Here is a 12,100-nt window from a genome sequence, read left to right as displayed (position 1 = left end):
TCTTATATCGTAATAATACATCGGGGGATTATCCCCAGGGTAATCCGTAACAACAAGTCAGCGCCGCTCCCTCGAGGAAGACAGGACCAGGTGGCGCTCACAGTTGGCTCTTGTACTCTTATGTGTATGTCGACTCTCTGAGGGATCGATACACGGGTGTACACACGTTCATATATATTTATATACATATATATATATATATATATATCTAGGATTATTTATCCATAGGATAAGAGTAGAGTAGACTGTCAAAGTGTAGGTAGAGTACGCGTGATATTACGTGGTGTTGATTTTTACATATATATATGTATATAAAAATATAACACCTACAGTCATTCATATATGTATATATTTTATATATACACCCACACATTTTAATAAAATATTCACCATCCTTGTACCCTTACTCTTGATATGACGGGTATGAAGTGCAAGTAGTGGATATGTAGCATAGGGTGGGATTGTCAATTGTGGATGTAGAATACTTATATATATATATATGTATGTATATAGGAATTTTATATCTTTAAAAAACGTAGCTCTTGTATACGTAATTTTACTCTTTGTTACTCATCTCAGTTCTCAGTGTCTTTATTTGCTGACACTTTTACCATCTCATCAAGGCCTGTTGTGTTTATGCGGGCAACGCTACTGCTGGTGAACAGGAAACAAATCAGACTGGATGGAAAGATATATATCATAATGTATGGGTTCTATTTTAATTTACCTAGTTTTTTATTTTTTTTTCTTGTGTTAGATTTTGTTTTAATCTCTTAGTTGTGTTTTTTCTTTATTTGTTTTTATAGATAAACTGAATGTCGATGAACTTGGCTTACAAATTTATTTAAATCCACTCATGGCCGATGGCCAAAGTGGTATTCTCTAATGATATATTCAACAATAATATATCAATGTGATTTAAATTTTTGAATTTCTTTTTTGGAAGTACGGAAGTTGAAATGGAAAAAAATGTCAGGGTGAATGTAAGTGACGAGGAAATTTTTAAAATTTTTGAATAAATATTAAGGAAAATTTACCCTAATAGCCAGGGTTCAGTAAAAGTTAAATTTTAAATTTTTCGTAAGATTTCAAATGTTAGTTTCAAGCAAATTACTGTATAAATTGCCTTTAAATTTGACAGCAAACATTCGTCTTTTATAAATCTGTTTTTTGACTACAATACGAAGGTAAAATACTGTACAAATCTTTGAAAATTTTTCTTTTCAACTTTTACTGTAAATTTTTCATTAAATTCCTTCGGCAGATTTCGGGTAAATTGAATTTTTAAGTTGCCATCAACTTTTGGACAAAATGGCTATTAGGGTAAGTAAAATAAAAATTTAAAAATGCGTATTTAGATCAATGGAAAATCTGTTCGCGGATTTTTTTAAATTTCGTTATTTTAAATTTATGTCTACTACATTCACATCCAGAAAAAAAATTGGAAAAATTAGACGGGAAAATTACGAGTGTGAATGTAGCCGACACTAGACGATTTTTAAATTATGAGTAAATAGAGTAAATAATTTTTTTAAAAATATTTTAAAAATTGCACTTATTAATTATTAAATTTCTAAATGCGCAATTTTTTAAAATTTAATTTTATTAATCATTTACTCTAATTAATAACAATTTAAAATTTGTTTGGTGTCTGCTACATTCACATTCATGGCAAATTTTACAATACTGAAGTGAGCTGACGTCTAATAATTTTTAAATTTTTTTAAGAACGACAAATTATAAAAAAAAAAAATTATTTGAAGAAATGGCACTTATAGTTTTTCAAATTATCTACATGTGTATATTATTAGTATTTTTTTTTTGTTATTGAATTGGTAAAAAAAATCCGAAATCTGCTAATTGTCTGTTAAGTTCAGGAACATAAACTTTTTTTAAATTTTCGAGGCTAAATGTCGTAGAATTTGGTTTATTTTACAAGATATATATCAATTTGTTCAAATAATTTAAAAAATTAAAGCATAATCTTTGATAAAACTATTTGAAAATATATGTTTTATGTTTCTACCCAAAATATCGAGTTGGATTTTAATTCAAAAAATTTTTAAAATGCAGTACTAACATTTTTTTTAATAATTTTGAGCTTATTAAAGTCTTGCTATGAAATTTTTCGTATTTAAAAATTATTTATACATATAATTATTATAAAACAAAATTTTCAGTTGGAATTTTCATTTTTCAAATAACTATCATTTAAAATTAATTGTCTTATGGACAATAAAAAACCATTTACTTAAGTGAAACAAAATAAAATAAATTGTGATTTTATTTTTATGACATTTATGACTTGGAAATTTAAATTAATGTACAAATTAACTATATAATTAAGTTAATTTGTAGTAGTATTTATACATTCTATTTTTGACTGATTTTTGAACTTCTTAATAAGTTCAAATAATTTGCTTTGAATAAAAAAAAAAGACATTCTCTGATAGTTTTTTCACTTTTTTTTTTTTTAAATATTCAGTGACCCAGCTGTCATAACTGTATTAAAATTTTGTTAATTAGTCGGCAAAAAAATTGAAGCATTAACTGAAAAAAGGGTAACGTAGTTACCATTCCACTGATACACGCGGAGATAAATGGAGACAAAAAATATACGATTTTTATTATACTGGCGATTAAACTTAGAACAGGAAGTTGAGTTGTTAGAAAATTATTATGCTGTACTTTAATTATTATTTTCTACTATAATTCCTAATTAAGACAAATAATATTCGTTTAAATTTATTAATAAGTTTTAAGTGTACAATATTTTTTGTAGTGTAGCATAATAATTTTTGGCAACTCAACTTCCTGTTTCAAGTTTCGTCGACAGCATAATAAAAATTCGTAGGTTTCTTAAACCAATTCTCCGTGTAGATTTGAATGAAAATTACTTTTTGTTGTTATCAATTAGAAGTTCAATAAATTTTACCGACGAAATTTGAAGTTTCAAATCATACTATTCACATGATTTCACTGAAATTTATTTACCAAATTTGGTTTGAACTCCAAATTTTAATAAAAACTTAAAGTAAATTTTTTTCAAATCTATACGGAGAAAAAAAAAGTAAATTTTACTAAATTTGAAAAAAAAATTACAATCCGAGAAGTAATCTTGAAACGTTAAAAAAAATCAAAACTTGTACAAAACTCAAAGTAAAAATTATAACATATTATTTAGAATAATAATTTCGGTTGATTATAAAAATTACTACATTCAAAACAAAATTTATTAGCGACTAATAAAAATTATAATGTACTAATAATTTTTACTATTGTACTTAGTAAATATTAGTTAACGCGCTTTGTGAAAGATGTATTCTCGCGGGTAATTTTTACAATCCAGATAGTAATTTTTACAATCCAGATAGTAATTTTTTCTCCCGGAGTAGCAATTTGTCTTACCAACATTCTAAAATGTACAGTAACCTACGTAGAATTACATTGGAGATGTAATATTTATCAACTACAAAATAAAAATTCCGACTAATATACTAACTTTTGAAAATTCTGAAAACAATTTCTATTCTTTGTAACATTGAACTATTTTTATATGAGTAAGTAAATATTGAATTTTTTCCAAGCGAAAATTTAACGAAGCTGTATTATAATTATTATGATGAGTAAAAATTACAATCAAGATAGTAATAATTGAAATAAAAAATTAATTTTCTACAAATCATCGTAATTTTTTTTATGGATTGTAATTTTTTATTTGAGATAGCTAATTATTCATTGTGATTGTACACGGAAAAAAGCAGAATATTAAAAATTAATAAATAATAGTAAAAATTCTAATCTGTTATCAATAATTAGTAGTATTATGTGCTTAATGCAAAGTAGTTTACTAATTTTTATAGATTCCTAAAAACTATCAATTATTTCAAAAAGTAACTAAATATTATTACTTTTAGGTATAATACGTGACTTATTAGCAAAAGTTAATTAATTTATGGCATAATCTATTAAGGAGTAATGATTTGTCAAATCAAGAATTGCTATCTTAGATACTAATTTTTCCAGCCGAAAATTGAAAAAGTTACAAACTTTTATTTTATAAATTCAATATCACTGATCAATCATTAGCTTAAAATACCATTTATTCATCATTATAAATTAATTTACAATATAAATAAATCGAATAAGTAGTAAATAATAAAATGAAAAATTAGTATACTAGATACTGATTTATCGCTCATAAATATATCGAAAATTTTTAACTCTTATTTTATAAATTCTATCCCATTGACTAATAATTAATATAAAATGTTATTTATCCGTTATTATAAATTAATTTATTATATACATATATCGAATAAATGGTAAATAATAAAATGAAAAATTCGTATACTATATCTTTATATATTAATATGTGCGTTTACTAATTTTTCGGTTCCTCATTTTTTAAATTTTTCTATGTTTATTTGAATAGTAATAACTGCAGATACCAATTTATCGATTTTTTTCATATTAATTTTAATATACGAAATTACAAATTTAGCTCTTCTATGTGTATCGAATTTTAATATAAATAATAGCCATTTCGTAATATATATAACGGTCCTGGTTTGATATTAGTATCGAATATACTTATTTTAAGTCGATAATAAACTACAAACTATTAAAATCTTTTTTGTCCATCAATACTTTGACTTTTTTTTTAACTAATTAATAAAATTTTAACACTATTATGGCAGCTGAAAGTTTAAATATTTTTAAAAAGTAGGTGGTCACTGTCTGAGAATGCCCTTAAATATTTTGAAATTGGGGAGAGCCATTGTCTGAGAATGCCCTTACAGTCGAGATTTATTCTTTAGAAATAAGAATATTTCTTTTGTAAACAGCAAAAATTACAAAAATTTAGTACAATAACTAGAAAAATTAATTACTAAAATTAATTACATTAAACTTTTATCAATAGTAATTATCCGTTCAATTTGATTTATTATCAGTACATAGTAATTTATGTGATTTTTTTATTCATCATTTTATGCCTACAGTAATAATTATATATTTTTTCATGTATCGACAAAAAAAAGCAATTTATTTAATGGGAACAGTTGTAGTAATTTAAGGATCGATTTCAAAGCCGCCCCATAAAAATGAATGTAATACTTGAATATGATACAAATACAAAATCATCGATGCGTGACAGGAAACTATTTACATGTTTGTACCTTTCGCGTGTTACAACTTTACATGTGTATTAAATATTTGTGTAATATAGTCTACCGATCGAGGATATGTAAATTAATCATTTTTTTACCATAAGATTGAGCGAAATTTGTTATGATTTATGATTATTTTCTCAATCACACAACAACAGAACCTTGTTCTCGCAATCAAGATTGTAACTTTAATAGTTTTTTGTTCATCCACAGTATTTTATTTTTATTTTCATTCTTATTGAGTAAATAAGACTTAGTTACTTAGAATAACATCCTATATAAATCAATTAGTGTATCATTAGACTCTAGTTTAATACTTCTATTTATAAATGCCGCTCGTAAGATAACGCCGTGAATTTTCAAATAAACCTCGAGGAATAATAAAGTCTTATTATATATACTCTTTGACGCTTATTATATATACATACATATATATGTATATGCAATGTGTAAACATATATATTTACTTCAAGTGTTTTATTATTACTCCGATCCGTCGTATTTCATATTATATATATTATATATATGTAGTATCAGTATCGTGCATTACATATTAAATAATTTACTAGTGCATAGAACTTTCACTCGGAAATTCGCCACAGCAAAATTTAGTAAAAACAAATTTATTTTTTAAATAATCATTAGTAATGTAGGGTTGGTTCTTTTTTATTTTTCATTGTTCAAAGCTGTCTTCGCTGGCTTTTTCCCTGTTTTTTACCCGAGGGTAATTCGATTCTTTCTTGGCTGTGTACTGTGTGCGTGTCAGTAACAAGGGCTGATTTTTTTTTCTTTTTCAAGCTACCAAAGGACTCCCTCTTTCTTTTTACTTAACATTACTTTATGCTATGTGGCTGCACTCGTACAAATTATCTCACCATGAAAATATATTTGCTTTGTATTTTATACGTCCTGAGTATTTACTGTTTTTTTTTTTTTTTTTTTTTTTTTTTTTTTTTTTTTTAAATATTTACACTGTGAAAAATTTGGAGTGAATTCGAAGTAATTACGGATTGAATTTACGGAGTTTTAAAAAAATCACTTTGCATATGGAGTAAATAGGGAGTTTTTTTTCAGCTGTGATTTTGAAGTGGTCTGGATTTTATTTAAATCTGCACTTTGAAGCAAATTTTCAATATTAAAATAAACCCTGGATTTTAATTCTTCCATCATAGCATTCTTAGTAATAGTATAAATATTATAAATATTATATTCATTGTTTTAAAAATATTAATCCCGAGTTAAAATCCCGAGGGGATTAAGGAGGACCACTAATGTCAAATTTTGAAAAAATCCATTTTTATTTTTACATATTTTGATAGTCTATAGCTTCAAAAATATACTAAAATTTTTAGTCCATATTTCGAATAGTTTTTTTGAGTTACAGTAATCTGAAGAGCAGCCGATTATCGGTCTCAAAAATACATTTTTCAAAATTGCAGTTATAACTCGAAGACAAATCATCCGATCGATTTGATTCGAATTGCAGCTTCTTTTATATGTTTCTACATACCATGAATCTCCAGTTTTTCAATCGAATCAAAAATGTAATTTTCCCAGGCTAAAAATCATCAAATTTTCGCGCGAAATTTGAATTTTTTTTTAAAACTACCATTTTGTTAAATTAGAATTTTTTTCTTAACCCGAGGGCCATGGTACAGAAAATACCTTCTAGTTTAATAAACTTTTTGGCTTTTTTTTATTTCCGGTACTGCGAAGGTCGCTATCACTGCAGCAGGACTTTTTATTTTGAGCCTTGGGAGATTGTGAACCATTCGCTAAATTTTGAATTTTTTGGTCCAAAAATTTCATTTAGTATTCATTACATATCCACAAATATATCTTTAAACTAAAACATTCCATACCGTAGTTTTCTTCAAAAAAATTCCCAAACATCTTTTTTTCAGTCGGTCACACTAGTGGTTCTTAAATAAATAAACAGTCATCCGCTCCACATTTACTCCGCATTAATTCCAAATTTACTCTGCATTCACTTCGCTAATTTCCTACAGTATTCGATTGATATTTTTAATTTAAAAAAATACTAAATGAACAAATATCAATTCTACAAGACGTTAAAAGCTATTTGTCATGTTGAATAATAGAAAAAAAAAAAAACCATTAATATTAATCTTGTATTATTGCTGCGAAGTTGCATACATTTGTCATATCTAGAACTTTGAACTTGGTATCCTCTCGCCACATAAGTCCTGAATGTTTTATTATTTTTTTTTTTACCGTCCGTACAGTGTAAGGGATAAAAAAAATTCTTAGTCACATCTGGTGAGCACATATTTTTATGTATAGCTGACTAAGAATCCAGTACATACATATACGTATTTTTGTTATGTTTGTACGATACGAGTAGAGGGATTCCGGGTTCTTTTGTAAGTGGACCCGGCCGAGAAAACACAGCCATCTGCCCTCATACTGTGTGCTTGTGCTATGCTTAGCTGTCCGTTATCCTTGTACGCTTAAGATATAAAAAGAAAGAGAAAGAGAACTGAGTATGAGGATTAGAGTACACTTTGGAAAAGGTCCCAAGTAAAGACTTTACATTCAGAGAACAAAGTTTAACAAGTAAACGAGTATGTAATTTTATAAAAAAAACTTTTTTCCTCTCAAGTGTGAAGTGAGTTTAAATAACGGTAATTTTTTAATGGGAATATTAAACTGAATTAATAATTTACTTATCACTATGATTGATATCTTAAGTTATTAATTTATGTACCTCAAGATATGTGTGGTTTTGAACCGATAGATTTATGTGGTAAATTTTAACGCTATGATCCCCTTGCTAGTTCAAGTTGGACAGCCAACTTTAATCATTGATCACACGTCATTTCCTCGTTCCGTCTTTCAACTATACATGTACATATATGTTGGCTATTAAATAATGTATATATTTATATATTTATACAACGTGCTGAGAATCTTATGTTAGAATATTATTTATCGAGATAAGTGTGTATTACTTAGTATGTAACATAAGTAATAAGAAGTGTAATCTCGGTGCTTACCTCATGATTAAAATGCGTCAGATTTTAATAACAATAACATTTATTAATATGTCATTGAAGTGTTTACACGTAAGGACAGATTTTATTGAACAAAATATTATTTGTCATTGCGCTTTATTATTATTTTTTTTTTTTTTTTTATTGATGATGAATTTATGTTGGGAATAAAAATTTTTAAATTAATTATTGTGGTTAAATATTTGAGTTGTTTGCCTAAAGGCTTTTCAATTATTTGGTGAAAAAATTTAATTGATGTATGATAGAGAAAATTATTTTAACTTTTATTTTATGAGCACATCAGTGATGTTTATATTTGAGGTAATAAAATATTTGCTTTCATATTAAAATAAAAATAATAATTCAAATAATATTAATGGAGTCTGTGTAAAAATATATAAAGTAAAAATGGAATTTTATAATATAATCAAATTATAAATCTTAAAAGCTTTGAAAGTTTCAAATAGACATTAAATAATTAACTTTTTAAATTTATAATTTTTTTTGTCATTTAAAAATGCCGGTAAAAAATTATATTTTTTTTTTTTCTATAAAAATTTTTAAAATTTTTAAATGCCGCGCTTTTTTTTTAAATTTGAGTGACTACGAAATATTTATTTGCGTACACATTTTTTAAATTTTATTTATTACATTTTTATTAAATTATTTGGTAGCACATTTAGTTTTATTTATATGATTGATATTTGTATTTATTCAAATTAAATAAAATGTGGAAACATTTGGCGGCAAACTTTTATCATGAAAAAATGAATTACTATTTTAACATTCTTATCGGAAATTTTTTTATGAACAAGACTATCGATAAATTACGTATGTTTAAATATATTTCAAGGTTTGAAAAAATTATTGTATGACGGTTCAATTGTTCTCGAGTCTCAGTGTTAACTTGACGCAATTTCTTGAAAGTTTGATTATTTATATCTTTAGATTTTATTTCGAAAACTTATAAAGATAACGACAAATTATTTTTTTTTTATTCAATTAAAAGGAAGAGTATAAAAAATATATATTGACTTATATATTTTACAGTCTTGTCCAGAAAAAAAAGATTTCTTGCTCTAATAAAATTTTTCAAGACTAGAAAAAATTTTTTTGGCGTAAGAACTTTTTACTCGCTTCAAAATTTTTTTCTTGCCCTCAGAAAATTTTTTTTTTTTCAATTTCTAATGCAAAAAAATTTCTTAAGGCGAGTAAAAATTTTATGACACTGAAATTAGCTTATTAATAATTTTTAGATTTTTTTTTAAACCATAAATTATAAAAAAAAAAAATATTTGAAAAAATTGCACCTGTAGTTTTTACAATTTTCTAAATGTGCATATTTTTATTTTTTTATAATTAATTTCTTAAAAAAAAAAAAAAAGTTATTAATTGTCTGCTAACTTCAAAATGATAAATTTTAAGTAACTGAAGATCGGAACGTTTGTCGTGGAACGAAAAAAAAGTTGGAAAGTAAGAAATTTACTGGATCTAAATTTCTGAAATTTTTCGCATGTACATGCTGGTATGTCAGCCGAAAATTTCAGTCACTTCCAATTACGCTTAAGCCACCTTTAAACAGTCAAATTACATGAATTTTTTTCATTTTCGTGGCAGGAAAACGTTCCGATCTTTAGATACATAAAATTTTTTGCGCCAACAAATTCTTCTTTTCTACGTATTTTGATAACTTTGACAAAAAATTTTCAAATCTTATAACAAATTTTTACATTAAAAATACCAACTTCTAATTGGATATCAGATAACATAAAAAATAAAATTTTTCATGCCCGTGAACGATCTTTTGTGTATTCTAGTTAAGAAAAATGTACCGAAAAGTTGCGCAAGCATCGATTCTCTAGACTTGTGAGCTAATCTTAAAGCCATGATAAAACCTAATTTAATGCTAAGCCAGTAAAAAGCTAGTGTCTAAAATGCGCATAAAATGACAATATATCGGATGTAAATTTTAAAACAAACATAAGAAAAAGTACATACTCAAAATTTGATAGTCACGATCTACCGCTTAAAAGGTAACAGCTTCCGTAAACTCTTAAAAGAATAAACATAAATTTATACAAAAGTATTTTAATTTTTCATTAAAAATCACATATATGTTGAAAAAAACATAAGTGTATTATATATTTAGAGATAACAGCTAATTTTTTTTAATCACAATCGCGATTTTAAAGTGTAAAGATTTTCAATTTCAGTACACAGACACATTTTTGTTTCCATCGCAAATAAAATTTGTCATATGTATTATATTTAGTGGCAACACAATGACTGCCAAGCTTACAAAATACTTTTACATATATCCATACTAAAAATGACATGTTTGACACGATAGTAAGCCTGTTGGTGATCAGTTAGAGAGACGAAGCAGCAACAACTTCCGTCGATCGATTCTCTACTTCGAAGCTCACGGTTAACTCCCTGGAGTTCACCTTTACGCCACGCCTTGTGTCGTTCACTTCTAGGATTACGTTATATAAATATATATATAAGTACATATATATAGATCAAAATTTAGTATAGCGTTAAATTACAGATACACTCAACTCAACACTTTATTTTAAATATTTATAAAAGATCCATCCAAGTATTCATAAAGACTTAAAAATTTAATGCCAGCTCGGATGTTAAATATATAAATTAGTTTTGCATACCTTTTCATCCGATTAATCGTTTCATAAACGGATTGTTTACAGAGATGATGACAAAGGAAAAAGATAATAAATCTAGATAAAGAAAGAGAGAGGAAAAGAGATTTTAAGTGAATAATCAAGCTCCAGTTTCTTAATCTCAATAACAAGATGATAAACTTATTATTATAGTCGGATATAACTATTTAAAATACATAAAAAATAATGATATTATTATTATTATTGTTATTGTTATTGTTGCAGGCTTCGTAGTATGTCTTGACAAGTGAGAAAGACTTTCGAACGAGGGTCTCGGCAGTCAAGGGTTCATCACGATGGTGGTCGGTCATCAGCTTCCGGAACAGTACACTGTACCACAACTAGCCATTTTCTTTCACAGTTTGCCGCATCTAAATGTTTCGTTCCATTTGGTTAACAACACCTTTAATCCTGGCTCTGATATATATCTTGAGGTAAACTTTTTTAAATATTTTATTTCAAACATTTAAAAGGCTTCAGTGAAACCATTTTTAATGTGTCCGTAATGGAACACTTGTAAATTCGCTCGAATTTCAGTGCGAATTATCGATAAAAGTCTAATATCTTTTTAAAAACTTTAATCAATTAAATGCTATGAAATTTAAGATGAAAATTAAGTTTCTATTAAAGCTCGAGGGAATTTACAATTTTTATGTAAAATTTTTTTTTGTAATTTATAGTAGGATTTATTTAAAATGAGAAAATTAATTATTTTTTTTTTTTATTAAAATTCATGCTGGATATCAGATTAAAGCTTACGATCGGTAGACTGGTATAATATTTTATAATACATTTTTTTTTTTAATTCAACTGATAATAAAACTCAATAAAAGACACGTTCTCTTCACAATCTTCGATTTTAGAGATTTAAAGGTATTAAAAATTTTCACGATAATATATTGCTGTCTTTTTTTTAACGTCGCTTACTTACAAAATTTGAAGATAGAAAGAAATTAGAATTTATGATAAAAAGTTTAAAAAGAAATAAATTTTAAACAAATAATAGGGGCATACACGAAGAAAAATGCACAGTTAGAAATTTTGTGTTAATTAAACACAAATCGTGTGTTGCAAACGGTCTACACAATTTTTTGTGTTAATTCAACACATTGAGTTTGTGTTGATCTTTAACACAAATTTCATGTTAAATAAAATTGAACACAAAAAATCTGTTCTTTTGACAGAAAATTTGTGTACATTTAACAGAACATTTGTGTAAATTTAACACATT

General features: G+C 26.0%; 1 protein-coding gene across 1 annotated transcript in view; it reads left to right on the top strand.

Moving 5' to 3' along the window:
* The window catches only part of LOC103569080 (protein tweety), a 37,501-nt gene that overhangs the window by 341 nt on the left and 25,060 nt on the right, over positions 1-12,100 (top strand). Inside the window, exon 2 of the mRNA XM_014441460.2 lies at positions 11,095-11,303. Coding sequence (XP_014296946.1) covers positions 11,166-11,303 — 138 coding nt within the window. The 5' untranslated portion in view covers positions 11,095-11,165. The remainder of the gene's footprint in view (positions 1-11,094; positions 11,304-12,100) is intronic.

This window comes from Microplitis demolitor, chromosome 5 (assembly GCF_026212275.2).
Source record: "Microplitis demolitor isolate Queensland-Clemson2020A chromosome 5, iyMicDemo2.1a, whole genome shotgun sequence".
Classification (NCBI taxonomy): domain Eukaryota; kingdom Metazoa; phylum Arthropoda; class Insecta; order Hymenoptera; family Braconidae; genus Microplitis; species Microplitis demolitor.
This window is presented reverse-complemented; position numbering and strand designations above follow the sequence as displayed.